Raw genomic sequence first — 15,694 nt, forward strand, 5'->3', positions numbered from 1 at the left:
ATAAAGGGGAAAATGGGAAAAGAAATGAGAGAGATGCAGGGAAAAAAATGAAAATAAGTCAGCAACTTCGGGAGATCCAAAAAAATGCTGAAGAAAATAACATGTTAAAACAAGCTTAGGTCAAATGAATAAAACAGTTCAAAAAGTTATTGAGGAGAAGAATGCTTTAAAAAGCAGAATTGGCCAGATGGAAAAAGAAATAAGAAAACTCTCTGAGGAAAACAAATCCTTCAGGTGTAGAATGGAGCTAAAGGAAGCTGATGAGTCTATGAGAAATCAAGACACAATACTTCCAAACCAAAAGAATGAAAAATTATAAGAAAATGTGAAATATCTCATTGTAAAAACCACTGATCTGGAAAACAGATTCAGGAAAGATAATTTAAAAATTATTGGGATACCTGAAATTCATGATCAGGAAGAGCCTTAATTCTTAAAGAATTCCTACAGTAAAATTGCCCAGATATCCTAGAAGCAGAGGGCAAAATAGAAATTTAGAGAAGCCACCGATCTCCACTGGAAAGAGATCCAAAAAAAACAACTTTAGCAAAATTACAGAATATAAAATAAACCTACACAAATCATCAACATTTTTATATTTAAAAATATTATTGAGTATTTGCATTTTCTCTTTAATAGTATTTTTCTCAGGGCAGCTAGGTTGCACAGTGGATAGAGCACCAGCCCTGGAGTCAGGAGTATCTGAGTTCAAATTCGGCCTCAGACACTTAATAATTACCTAGCTGTGTGTCCTTGAGCAAGCCACTTAACCCCATTTGCCTTGCAAAAAAGACCCTAAAAGTGGTATTTTTTTCTCAAATATATGTCAACACAATTTTTAACATTCATTTTTTACCAGATTTTGATTTCCAGGTTTCTCTTTCTCCTTCCTCCCTCTCCTTTTCCAAAAATGGTAGGTAATTTGATATAGGTTATATATACATGTGCTCTCATGTAAACTATATTTTCATATTAGTCACAGTTGTGAAAGAAGAAACAGATCAAAAGAAATTAAAAAAACACAAATTAGAATAAAGTAGGTGAAAAAATATGCACAGTTTATATTTAGAGTCCATCAGTTGATGACATTTTCCTTCATTAGATCTGTGGAATTGTCTTAGATCATTATGCACCCAAGACAAGTTAAGTAACACATAGTTTATCCTTGTATAATGGTATTCCCATACAGTCATAAACTAATTGATGGGCATCCCCTTAATTTCCAATATTTTACCTCCACGAAATAAACTGGAATAAATATTTTTGAACATGTAACTGTTTCCCCCCTTTTTAGGATCTCTTTGAGTTAAAAACCTAGAAGTGATACTGCTGGATTAAATGGCAAGCACAAATAGGTTATCTTTTGGATATAGTTCCAAATTGTTCTCCAGAAATGGTTGGATCAGTTCACAACTCTACCAACAGAGGATTAATGTCCCAATTTTCCCACAACTTCTCCCGCATTCATCATTTCCCTTTTTGGTCATATTATCTAGCCTGATAGTTTTAAGACAGAATCTCAGAGTAGTTCTAATTTGCGTTTCCCTATTAAAAGTCATTTAGATTAACTCTCAATTTGACTATAGACAATTTTAATTTCTTCATCTTTGCCCATTTATCAATTGAAAAATGGCTGGTATTCTTATAAATTGAACTAAGTTCTCTATATGTGGAAAAATGAGGCCTTTTTAAAGAAACACTTGCTTTAAAGATTATTTCCCAGTTTTTTGATTTCCTTCTAGTCTTGACTGCTTTGTGGAGTTGATTTTTGATTGTTTATTTTTCAGTTTGCAACATTAATGAAGATATTAGTTTTCTTAAAAGTATCTTTGCTAATTTTCTAGGGTCTTCCAAATTTCCTATCAGATCATCCACAAAGAAAGTTGCTTAAAAATTTTTGTTTTACTTATCTTTATGACTTGAATTTCTTCCTTTTATTGCTAATGCTTACTTTCCCCAAACTATAGATCAAACACTGGTGGGAAATAGGAATACCCTTGCTTTACTCCCATGTTTATTGAAAAATATTGTAATGGAATTCCATTGCATTTCATGCTTGCTTTTGTTTTTTATAGAAATGTTCTTGATGACATGAAAAATGTCCCTGTATGCCTAGACTCCAGGGATTTAGCTTAAATAACTGTTACCCTTTGCCAAAGAATTTTTCTTTATCTGAGATAATCATATAGTTTGGGATATTTTTGTATTTAATATGACTAGTTTATGAAGTTGTAAGGATGAACCCTGCACATCTAATAGAAAATAATTTTTTCTTATAGTAATTATTTTTGGGATACATCACTGCAAGCTATTTGGTAAGATTGTGTTTAACTTCTTTGAAATGATGACCATTAAAGATACTGTTTTATAGTTGCTCTCTTTTGTTTATTCTTCTCTGGCTTATGTATTGCAACTACATTTGTCTCATTAAAAGAGTCTAGTAAGAAGACTATTTTCTCAATTTTTGATAATAATTTGGATCAGTTTATTTTGTCAATTGATAGAATTCTTACATGAAATCTTTTTTAATCTTTTAAATTTTATTTAGTTATTCTTATTTTTATATAAATGATGTGTTTTATATAATACTAAAATATTCTTGTTTAAGAGTAAACATAATACCCCCTCCCCCAAAAAAATATACTCACATGAGCAATAAAGTAAAAGAAACAGAAAAAATTAAAACAATAATGATGATGATGATGATGATGATAATAAATGTGCTTCAGTCTGTGTTCCAACACTTCCAGCTCTGTCATGGGTAGACCACATTCTTTATGATAAGGCCATCACAAAAGCTACTTCCATATTTTTCTACAATTGCCATTGCTGATCGCAACACCCTCCATTCGCACTTCCCCACCACCATATACCATATTTTCTTTCTGCTTTCACTATGTCCCTCTTCTTAAATGTGCTGTAGGCTAGTTGAGTGACACAGCCGACAGATCCCTAGCCCTGGGGTCAAGAAGCCCCAAGCCCATATACCACCCCTTAGGCCCAGCATCCACCCAACCCTGTGGTCCCGAGCAAGTCATCCAATCCCAGGCCCATGCAAGAAGAAAAAAGAAAATGTGTTATATCTGACCACTCTCCCCCCATAGTCCACCTTCTCTTCCATCACACATCACCACCTTTCTCCTGTCCCCATTCTTTCCTTATTATTCTAGTTGTCTATACCCCCACTGAGTATATATGCTGTTTCCTCTCCTAGCTACCTCTGATGAGAGCAAAGATTCCCTCATTCCCCCTCACCTTTCCCCCTTAAATATCATTGCAATAGCTCATTGTAATAAAAAAAAAAATCTTATTATATGAAATATATTAGCCAATTCCACCTCTCCTTTCTCTTACTCCAATTACATTTCCCTTTTAGCTGTTGACTCCATTTTTGCAATATATTATATCTTCAAATCCACCTCTCTCCTGTGTTTCATCTATAAAAGCTCCATCTACCTGCTCTATTAAATAAGAAGGTTCATACGAGTATTATCAGTATCATTTTTCTACACAGGAATACATGCAGTTCATCATCATTAAGTCCCTCTTATTTTACCCTTATCCTCCTGCATGCTTCACCCTGAGTCCTGTATTTGAAGATCAAACTTTCTGTTCAGCTCTGGCCATTTCAATAGGAACATTTGAAATTACCCTGGTTCATTGAAAGTCCATCTTTTTCCCTGGAAGAGGACATTCAGTTTTGCTGGGTAGTAGATTCTCTATTGCATTCCAAGCTCTTTTGCCTTCCACAATATTATATTCCGAGCCCTACAAGTTTTTAACATAGTTGCAGCTAAGTACTCTGCGATCCTGACTGCAGCTCCTTGATATTTGAATTGTGTCCTTCTGGCTGCTTGTAAATGAAGGATGGGGGCAGCTAAGTGGTGCAGTGAATAGAGCACTGGTCTTGGAGTGAGTAAGATCTGAGTTCAAATCAGGTCTCAGACACTTAATAATAACCTAACAGTGTGACCTTGGACAAGTCACTTAACCCCATTGCCTTGTGAAAATTTAAAAATTTTACCAAAAAAAGGGCAGTGTTTGGATGACACTTAATATTTTAAAGGACCAAGAAGATAAAAAAGGAAAGAGACAAGACAAAACAGATAAGAAAGAAGATTCAGTGATTCTATAATTGAGATTACTCCTAAAAAACAAAATTACGACTCAATTTATAAAGCTAAATTTATAAAATTAGTTAATTGGCAGAAATTTATAAAATCCTAGTTTATAAAATTAGTTAATTGGTAGAATTTTTTTAAATAAAAAGGATTCAAATATTCAAAAAGAGAAATAGAGTAATGCCAAGGAAGAGATGGAGAACATCATTAAAAACAAACTAGATAATTTTGATTACATTAAATTAAAAAGCTTTTGCATACACAAAACCTTTGTAACCAAGATCAAAACAAATGTACTAAATTGGGAAACAATTTTTACAACTAGTATTTCTGACAAGGACTCATTCCTAAAATATGTAGAGAACTGAGTCAAATTTATAGACATATGCCATTCTCCAATTGACAAATAATCAAAGAATATACAAAGACAATTTACAGGTGAGGAAATCAATGCTATCTATAGTCATATGAAAAACTGCTCTAAATCATTTCTGATCAGAGAAATGCAAATTAAAGCAGCTCTGAGGTACCATCTCAGACTTATCAGATTGGCCATATTAGCAGAAAGGGCAATGTTCAATTGGGGAAGGGATGTAGGAAATCTGGGACAATAATACATTGTTAGTGGAGCTATGAACTCACCAACCTTTCTGGAGAGCAATCTGGAATTATGCAATTATGCCCAAAAGGCAATAAAAATGTACATACTCTTTGATCCAGCAATACCACTACTGGTTCTATACCCTGAAGGGATCATGTAAAAATCAAAAATATCATCAAAATAAAGAGTAAAAACAAAAATATTCTTCTACAAAAATATTGATAGCAGTTCTGTTTGTGGTAGCAAAGAATTGGAAATTGAGTGAATGCCCATCAATTGTGGAATGACTGAACAAAGTGTGTGTATGCATGTGTGTGTGTGTGTGTGTGTGTGTGTGTGTATGTGTTTGTGTGTGTGTGTGTGTGTGTGTGTGTGTTATAGAACACTATTGTTCTATCAGAAACCAAGAGGGATGGAATTTCAGAAAAGCCTGGAAAGACGTGCCAGCACTGATGTTAAGTGAGATGAGCAGAACCAGAAGAGCATTGTACATCCTAACAGCAACATGTGGGTGATGATCAACCTTAAGGGACTTGCTCATTCCATCAATGGAAGAGTCAGGGACAATTTTAGAGTACCTGTGATGGAGAATACCATCTGTACCCAAAGAACTGTGGAGTTTAAACAAAGACCAAAGTATATTACTTTCAATTTTTTTAAAAAAGTGTCTTATGTACTACATAATTTTCCTTTCTCTAATATTTTATTTTCTTCTCAAGAATATGATTTCTCTCCTAACACATTAAATTTTCATCAATGTATAGCATGGAAACAATGTAAAGATTATCAGAGTGCCATCTGTGGGGAGATGGGGGGAGGGAAGGGAGGGTGAAAAAAATTATAAAATTTAAAACCTTACATAAAATGATAGGTAGAAACTACTATTGTATATAATTGGAAAACATAAAATATTAATAGAAAATACTGAAAACATTAAAAAAGAAAAAACAGATAGTCATGGACTGACATATTAGGATAGGCACAAGAGAAGTAGTAGTCAATGGCTATAGTATTGACAAACCCAATGACCTAATCTTCTGGAATTATACTTCAGCATTTGATAAAATTTGTGAAAACTGGAAAATTATCTGATGAAAACTAGGCAAGTACCCATATCTCACACCCTATCCAAAAATGAGGTCAAAATGGGTACAGAATTTAGACAAAAAAAGGTGATACCAGAGAACAATTGACATATCAAAAAAATAGTCTATCTGTTAGATCTATGGAAAGGATAGAAATTTATGACCAGCCAAGAAATAGCATATATTATAAATTATATTATAATTATTATAAATTATTTTATAAGCTTCAAAAATGTTCTATTATTTGTTTAATGTAGCACATGTTTGATTACACATAAATGAATGACTTAGGATTTAAGGTAAAACCTTTGGATTTAATAACCAGTGCTCTTTCTATTGTATCAATAGGCAATAGAACCATGCTGGTTCTGGTGGTCCTGATGCAAATGATGCTCCCTTTCAATCTCCCATAGGAAAAAAAAAGCATAATAAAATTCAGGCCACCATCTGTATGAACATAAAAGAATGAGTCAATGAAGAACAGGCATTATTTAGCTTTAGCTTTCATCCATCTGTGACTGCACAACTGCTTGTTCTTCTAGTGCTATCTGAAATGGAGCCTAATTCTCTATCTCTAGTCTAGAACTCTTCCTTGGTGCCCTTATTACCTGACCTAAGACTGAGTCCCTTTGGAAAAAGATTGGGGAGGGGTGTCAGCAGGAGACTTCCTCAGTTCAGTAGGAAGAGCTATGTGAGATTTTTTCTCTAGCTAAATTTCCATGAGGAATTGCTTTGACACGGAACTCTTTAGCTCCCTAAGCGAGAGAAAGACTTTGCATCTTGCATTTGGTCATGTACCTATTCTTTTCTGCTTCCCTACCTGTCAGACCATACTATCCTTGTTGTAGTATCATCTCTATCTGTGTTATTCCAAAATTATCTTTTCTCACTCTTTATTTTTGAGAACAGAGACAAGAAATTGGGATGGAGTAAGGATGACAGAGAGCAAGCTAGGGAGCTCAGGGTCTAGTCTGCATAATGAGAACCTAGGGATTTGGTACAGACAAACCTGAGGAAAGGGATTTGTTTTCTTCCCACATGTTTCACAGTAGCTACCAACTCCTTAATAAATCATGAGACAACCAGCTATATGTATTACTGTCTTATTTTTTTTAACTCTGGCATTGATTGCTGAAGTTACCATGCTAATTCTGGTCATCTCTTTCAATTTCCAATTTGGGTTATGAACCCAGTCTAGTAATGACTTTTCTGAGACAAGCTTTGGGACCACAAGTAGCACAAAAATAAATGAATACGACCTAAATGATACTTGTATAACAACTTAAAGAATGTCCATGGAGAAGAGGTTGAAGAAATCCTTTGTGACAATATAAGGTGAGTGCAGTGATATGAAGAGATATCTGAAAGGAGTTAAGTTTTCATGGAGAGACTTACATATCACATGGCAAGAAATAGAGATTTTGACAATATAATCTCCTGACTTTGAAATATGGCCAGCAATACCTATGTGTGAGGACTGTTTTTGTTTATTTCATGGGTGATCAAATTGCTTTAAGTTCTTGTCTTGTTCTTTATTCCCTATTGTTACTGGACAAATAAATGAAGGGAGGAGATTATTCAGGAGACACAAAGTACTTCTCTGTGCTGGAGTTTGGAGTAGAGGAAGAGAAGGTTTGTGTGGAGAGAACAGAACCAAAATGAAAAGAATGAAACAACAAAGAGGCAGAAAGGAAAGAAAGTCAATATTACTATTGAAATGGTCAAAGATCATTTTATTTCATAAGTAACAAAGCAAGTGTAGAGAAACCAAATTCTTACTTTGATTCCCTATTTATATTATCTTATGTCTTGATTTTATCTTTCTCAGTCTCATTTTCAATTTTTCTGACAAATTAATTGTCCTCTTTGTCAATCCATTTTTATATCCCCTCCCCTTTCCAAGTTTCCCTCCTTGTCAAGTTCAAGTTTCTCCATATCCCTCAATTACATCTTCCTTGTCTGCCTCACCTGTCACTTCTCCCCAAAAAACACCTTTTTATGGTATCCTCCTGAATGTGATATGAATGGATTACTAACTGCACCTCATTTCTGTCCTTTACCACTCTAGAGCCACAGCAAAGTCATTATAGAGATCCACATTGTATAAAAAGAGGAAAGAATCAGTGAGAGTGATCTTCCTTTCTAGACAGGTATTCTCCTGGGATCTCATTTTCTGGCCTTATTCTGGGGACAAGTGTGCCACAGAATTAACATCAAGGATGAAGAACCTGAATAGTAATGAGGTAAGGGAGAGTTTGTTTGGGTAAGGTCCTAGAGGCAATCTATATCAGCTTATTTGTCAGTCAATTCCTTCAATAGAATGAAAGTTTATTTCAACTACAGCTTGTTCCATTCTTTGTACTTATATCCTCAGTAGCTAGCATATTGCCTGAAATGTAATGAACACTTAAGAAATGTTTGTTGATGTAGTGATTCCACTAGTAGCTGCAGTAATTTATCCCATTCCCCCAACAAAACCTAGGGGAGTTATGTTGACTCAATAACCATCCCTATTTTCTGGTATTGTGATAGACTAAACATATTCCTATGATCATGAGAATAATGAGAAAACCCAGATTTCCTCCTGGTTCCATCAATTGAAATTACTTTAAGATTTGGCAATCATAATAAGTAATCATGATAATAATAATAACACCTCACATGTATATAGAGCAAAGAGCTTTATAAATGTTATCTTATTTGATCCTCATAAGAACCATGAGACATAGGTGCAATTATCATCTCCATATTACAAATGAGTAAACTGAAGCAGACCAAGGTTAAATGACTGGTCCAATGACACACAACTTAAGCATCCAATACTGGATTTAAATTAAGGTGCTTTCTGACTCCAGGTTAAATCTCTAGTACCATCTAACCTGCTTCACTTATCTGTTTGTGGTTTAATTTCCTGATTTATAAAATGAGAATGCCAGAATCCCAGTATATTTAAATGCCCAGACTAAACTAACCCATATGTAATAAAAATAATAATATCTTTTCCTATTGTTGGGGAAATAAATTTAAATAAGACACGGGGGTATAGTAGACAGTGTTTTTGACTTGTATTCTAGAGGACCAAATCCAAATTATTTCTTAGTCACTAACTAAAACTAGTTGTGAAATATTTAAAATGTTAAAATATTGAACAGAATTTAATCTGCTTGATTCCAGTAGGTAAAACTAGTATTGCTGGGAATGTTACCAAGAGAGAAATTCTATTTAAGAAATATGCTGCTAACAATCAAGTCACCTAAATATTTAAATGGAATTTTATAAGTAATAATTTCCCAGTCCCTGCAGGTTATTACCATCATTTGTTAAGGATATTACAGTTATGTTCATGACTTAAAGCTAGAGATATCTTAAATAATTTCTTAAGTCCTTCTTACCTAAGAATTCTACGATTTTAGAAGGGATCTGGGGATGCATGAGACCACTGAACAGTAGTCCTATTTGGGGGGAAACCGTAGAAAGAGATATTTTATCAGGACTCCTTGGGAATTGTGGTGATTGTTTTGTTGATTATCTTTATAATGTTGAAATTATATTTAGATTGCTCTCTTTTTATTTTTTGGCAAGGCAATGTGGTTAAGTGAGTTGCCCAAGGTCACATAGCTAGATACTTATTAAGTGACTGTGACCTGATTTGAACTCAGGTCCTCCTGACTCCAGGGCCAGTGCTCTATTGACTATACCACCTAGCTGCCCCACTAGACTGCTCCTTTAGCTATGTTAATTTTATTTTGTATCAATGCACACAGGTCTTGCCAGGTTTTTCAGAAACCTTGCCCTTTTTCATTTCTTTCACATTCATAGGCCATGACTTGTGCTTATTTGCTTCCCTATATTATGTATCTAATATGTTTCATTGATCAATCACTATTTTTATCTAGTACTATTTTTTTTTATTTTACACCTTTGCAGCATAGTTTGAGATCTTGTACTTCTAGGTATTTTTCCTTACCATTATTTTTAATCTTGATTAAGTCTCTTAATACTTTGACCTTTTTTCCCTTAGAGGCATTTTGTTCCTAATTTTTCTCTCTAAAGTAATTCATTCATACTTTGATTGATATACTAAATAAGTTAATTTAGGTAGCAATTTCATTTTTATTACATTGAATCAGTCTACCCATGAAGAGTTAATAATTTTCCAAATATTCATATCTGTATTTGTTTGTGTGAAGAGAATTTTGTAATTCTGTTAACATAGAGTCTGGGTGTTTCTTGGCAGGTAGGTTGCTAAACATTTTGAAATGTCTTGTCATATTTTAATGGAATTTCTCTTTTTATTTTTCCTTCTAGGTTATGTTGATAATATATTGAAATGTTGATGATTTCTGTGGTTTTGTGTTATATCTTGGCACTTTGCTTTAGCTGTTAATTGTTTTGACTGACTTTTTAGTTTAGTGTCTAGAGTTCTTTAAGCAGATCACATATTATCTGCAACAAGTATTAGTTTTTTTCTTATGGCTTTTGCTTTTTCCTTTAATTTCTTGTCTTATTGCTATAGGTAGCATTTCTAATACATTATTGAGCAATAATGATCTTTTATTATTTTTTAGATTTTTCAAGGCAATGGGGTTAAGTGGCTTGCCCAAGGCCACATGGCTAGGAAATTATTAAGTGTCTGAGGTCGAATTTGAACCCAGGTACTCCTAACTCCAAGGCCAGTGCTCTCTTCACTGTGCCACCTAGCTGCCCCTAGCAATAATGATCTTAATGGACATCCTTGCTTCATCCCTGATCTTATTGGAAAATTTCTAGTTTATCCTTAGTAGAGACAATGCTTAGTCTTGGTTTGAGATTATTACTATCATATTTTCTCATGTATAAAGTGCAACTTAATTTTGGGGGCCTGAAATTTGAAAAAAAATATTATATAAAGTTATTGAACTTCTGCTCATGGTTTTCAGGCATATTTTCAACATGTATACATGCTTAGTCCATTCGGTTTCATGAACCTGAAGGACCAATTGTGTCCTCCTTTGAAATCAGTAACTTCCTTTTCATCAGCATGTCTTCTTGCCTCATGTTGAACACATTTTTGTGCACACAGGAATTCCAATTGTCCTTTGCTCTTCAATCCATATCTTCAATTCCCTGTATAAATCAGGTAATTTTGCTGACTTGCTTCTCATGTCCTTCTTCTGCCATGCCATTTTCAACAGGGTGTTTTCTTCTCATAGCCAGTCTTAGATTGTTTTCTCAGTTGAAAGAAAAGAGAACTTACTTTCTGCATCACAATTTCCATTCACTTTTGCAAACTGGATCACTTTTAACTTGAATTCAGCACTGTATGAAAATCTTTTCTGAACTATTTTTGGGCAGAATGTGGCAAAACATAACCTAAAACACTGGTATGTAAAACAATGAGTACAAAGACAATAAGTGCAAAAAAGTAGTGATGCAATTTAAAAAATCTGCAACAATGAGCACAAGTAAAAGCATTTAAAAGTGGGAATATAAGTAAAAAAATCAACTACTGTTTAGTAGTAGTTGTTAGTAAATTCTTTGGAAAAGAAGTTTTTAGACTCCAAATTTTTTGAAAAAGGTTATGTCTTATACATGGGGAAATATTTTATCTTTCTCCTTAAGGGAAGTTCCATTTGTTCCTATGTTTTCAAGTAGTGTTTTTTTCTTTATTAGGAATGAATGTTATTTTTTGTCAAAGGCTTTTTCTGCATCTTAAATTTTTTTGTTTTTGTTATTAATATGGCCAATTATGCTTATAGTTTTCCTAAAATAGAGCCAATCCTGTATTCCTGGTATGAGTCAAGTCTGGTATAATATATTGGTATAATCTGTTTACTAATATTTTAATTAAAATTTGGCACTAATGTTTATTAGGGGAATTGGTCTATAGTTGTTTTTCTCTCTTCTGGTTCTTAGCAGTTCTTTGTTTTATGTTTTTCTTTACCATTTGATCAATTCTAATTTTTAAGGAATTTGTTTTGTTAAGTAATGCTTTGTATCTCTTTTGCAAAACGGTTAGTTTTTTTCATATCTTTCTTGATAACTCTTTGTTTCCAGGTTTCCTTTATCATTCTTATTTGATTTTTAAAATCTTTGCTTTTCTTTGTAAAAACACTTTTTTTCCCTTCTCTAGGAATTCTTGTTGGGCTTGTGTTCAATGTATCTAAATAGCTTATAAACAAGATCAATAGGAAATAATTAAGATATGAAAACACGTCTTAGTTAAGATTAGAAGACACTAAAATAAAAGAGTTCAAGAAATATTTCAAGTAGAGATTAATATAATAGTTGGAATATAAAGTAAGCTAAGGAGGGAAGGAGTCAGAGAAAAAGAGGGAGAGCATTTTGGGTCACAGACAAATTAGCTACAGAAAATGCCTGAATTTAACAGAAGAGTGCATTATTTGTGAAACAAAAAATTCAGTGTCAATAGATCAAAGAGGAGGAATAAGCTCTAGAAGAATAGAAAGATATGAGAGAGCTAGGTTAAGTACAAACTAGATTTTATTGATTAGGTGAGAGACATTATAAGACTTGTGCTTTTGGAAAATCACTAGTTCAGATGTGAGGGGACAAAGGCCTGCTCTGAAGTGATGGCAATGTCAGAGGAGAGAAGAGGACATATTCGAGAGATGTTGTGTGGTGCAATTGACAGACCTTCACAAGAAGTTGGATTTGAGGGGTGGGAGATAATGAAGAATTGACAATGACATTTAGGGTGCGGGCCTGGGAAAGATGATATTGCTCTTGAGAGTAATACAAAAATTGAGAGGGAGGAGTGGTTGCTTTAGGGTAAAAGATAATTAATTCAGTTTTCGATATGTTTAGTTTGAGGTGTATGCTCCCATCTAGTTCAAGATGTATGACAGGCAATAGACAGAAAATGTAGCACTGAAAGTCAACAGAGAACTTACAACAAGATAGATATATTTGAGAATTATTACCATAGAGGAGATAATTAAATGCCTGGCAAATGATGAAATCACCAAGTAGTTTATTTAAAGAAAAAAAGAGAGTTCAGAAAAATTTATACATGGAACATTTAGAGGATGTGATTTAGATTAGGATTCAGCAAACGAGTCTGAGAAACAGTTATCAGATGGATCGAAGGAGAATTAGAAGAGGGTGGTATCTTGAAAACTGGGAGAAAAGAGGGAATCAAGGTAGAGAGAATGATAGCAGTGTCAAAGGTTGCAAAGAGAATGAAAAGAATGAGGACTAAGAATAAGCCATTGGATGCATTTAATAAGAGGATACTGATAACTTTTGGAAGCCTGGTTTTTTGTTGTTTTTTTTTTGAATTATAAGCTCAGAAAACAAATTGTAAGACGTTAAGGAAGGGGGGCGGGAATAGAGGAACCTATTGAAAGTGTTCTTGTTTGTTTGTTTGTTTTGTTTTTATATTTTATTTATTTGATTTCCAAACTACATGCAATGTTAGTTTTTACTAAGCATCCTTTGCAAGGATTTGAGGTTTACATTTTTATCCCTCCCTCCCTCCCTTCCCTTGCCACTTCCCCTGACAAAAAGTAATCTGCTATAGATTCTACATAGACAATAAGCTACAAATGGAAGAATGGATAAAGGATGATAAATTGTGGGTTTGGAAGGGTTTTTGTTCAGAATGCAAAAGTCATATGTTGATAGCCAGGAGGAAGTTAGCTAACACAGGGAGATTTTGATAAATTGAGGCAATCACTTGGAAGAAACAGGATGGAATTCAAAAATGTGTGCAGGTAGGTCTTAACCTTGAAAAAGTGTAAAATCAAGTCATCTCATCATGTTACATAGAGGTGAAGTAAAAAGTGGGACAAAATTCATGTGAGTCACATGAAATGAAAAAATAAAGAAGAGAAAACTTTTTGAGAATGACTATTTTTTTCTGTAAAGATATGAGGCAAATTTCTATTTGAGAGAATGAAGTTAACATATATGTGCAAGGTTTGGGAAAGGATGAAAAATTTTGGAAGAGTCACTGATGAGAATGGTATAGTGACTTGATAAAGAAGGTATTGTAAGATTGTGTAGCAGTATTGTCAGTCTAGTTGAAGTTATATCAAATAAATTTGTAATGGACCCAATCTGAACAGTTGCATGACTTTATGTTTTCCCTTTTCTGAGTGTTATTTTTTTCCTACTACATGCAAAGAGTTTTTGGCATTCATTTTATAAGCCTTCTTGTGGTAGCAAAAAATTAAAAACTGAGGGGCAACACCATTTGGGGAATGACTGAACAAATTTTAATTTGTGATTATGCTAGAATACTACTGTGCTTTAGAAATGATGAAGGGAAAAGTTTAAAAAAAAACCTGGGTAGACTTTTGTATATAAGGGTTTTTTTTTTCTTTTTATTTGACCTTCTTAGGGTAAAGAGTAAGCAGAAATATTGCTGAGTCAAATATGTCAAAAGTTTTATAGCCCTCTGGGCAAACTGTTGCCCAAAATTCCAATTTGACTTGTTAAACAAGTAGATGATAATATGAAGGTTGATATAGATATAGGAAAGGATTTCTACGGCTTCCATGGAAGGAGGCCTTCTCATATAAATACATCTATATCATACTCACTCACTAACTACTACTCCTTTTTCTAATACTTCTCCTTGCATTTCTTTTATTTTACTTAAGTAATTTTTGAATAATCCCAGGGCATAACTGTCTCCTAGTAAATTCATAACATCCATTCCCCAAGTTTCAGCAATTTCTTTCTCCTTTGCTCCTTTCTGTAGGTCATTCCCTGGGACCAGCTTCCTTCTGAGAATAGAAGTATGGTCAGTGAGTTCCTCTTGTTGGGCTTTTCCAATCTTCAAGAAATGCAACTTGTGCTATTTGTTATCTTCTTTTTCCTCTATCTTGTCATCCTTATTGGGAATATCACCATTGTCTCTGTCATCATCCTGGAACATACCCTCCATACCCCTATGTACTTCTTCCTAGGTGCTCTCTCTGTATCTGAGACCTTTTATACCTTTGCTATCCTTCCAAAGATGCTCATCAACCTTCTCTCTGTGCTCAGGACCATCTCCTTTAACAACTGTGCTGTTCAGATGGCCTTCTTCCTTGGTTTTGCAGCCAACAACTGTCTGTTGTTAGTTGTAATGGGTTATGATCGCTATGCTGCTATCTGCCACCCTCTGCGCTATCCAATCCTCATGAACTGGAGGACATGCAGAATACTAGTAGCCACTTGTGGGGTGATTGGTTTTCTGATTTCAACAACAATCACATCCTTGGTCTTCAGCTTGCCCTTCTGTAACTCCAATAAGATCAACCACTACTTTTGTGACATTTCACCTGTTATTCACCTTGCCTGTGGTATCACTTATGTTAATGAATTGTTCATATTTCTCTGTAGTGCCTTTGTGCTTATGGTCCCATTTATTTTCATCTGCATCTCCTATGGCTTCATTGTCAGCACCATCTTGAAGATTCCAACAACTGAGGGGAAGCAGAAGGCCTTTTCGACCTGTGTCTCTCACTTAACAGTGGTTGTAGTACACTATGGTTTTGCATCCTTTGTCTACCTCAGACCTTCATCCAGGGTGACATCAGTTAAAGACGAGTTGATAACAATTACCTATACCATTATTACCCCCTTGCTGAATCCCATGGTTTACAGTCTCAGAAATAAAGCTGTCCAGGTAGCCATTCAGAAAGTTATCAGCTGGGGAGAGATGTCCCACAAAACTATATAATTTAACATTTCATAACTATGAACACATAATCTTGTCATGAAGAAATGTGTTCATATCTCTTAAGAGTTATTCCATTCGAATGAATGCTTTTCATTTTTGCATAGTGATTTTTCTGACTTTATTATATGCTTATAAATAAATATATATATATATATATATATATATATATATATATATATATACACATGCAGATGTATGTGTATAAAATATTTCA

The 15,694-nt window shown here is 34.1% G+C and overlaps 1 protein-coding gene across 1 annotated transcript; it reads left to right on the forward strand.

Moving 5' to 3' along the window:
- The first annotated feature begins 8,026 nt into the window (after nt 1-8,026).
- LOC141512008 (olfactory receptor 10R2-like) lies at nt 8,027-15,480 on the forward strand. The gene is made up of 2 exons (XM_074220937.1): nt 8,027-8,050; nt 14,515-15,480. Exons 1-2 carry the CDS (start codon nt 8,027-8,029, stop codon nt 15,478-15,480), a joined length of 990 nt encoding a protein of 329 aa, XP_074077038.1.
- Nucleotides 15,481-15,694: the final 214 nt, after the last annotated feature.

This window comes from Macrotis lagotis, chromosome 2, assembly GCF_037893015.1.
Source record: "Macrotis lagotis isolate mMagLag1 chromosome 2, bilby.v1.9.chrom.fasta, whole genome shotgun sequence".
NCBI classification, from domain to species: domain Eukaryota; kingdom Metazoa; phylum Chordata; class Mammalia; order Peramelemorphia; family Peramelidae; genus Macrotis; species Macrotis lagotis.

What these genes read in the sequence shown, in the direction of transcription:
- LOC141512008 (XM_074220937.1), top strand. Translation starts at nt 8,027, where the DNA reads ATGAAGAACCTGAATAGTAATGAG. An exon ending in AGAACCTGAATAGTAATGAG is followed by an intron (nt 8,051 to 14,514) that starts GTAAGGGAGAGT and finishes TCCTTTCTGTAG; the next exon opens with GTCATTCCCTGGGACCAGCT.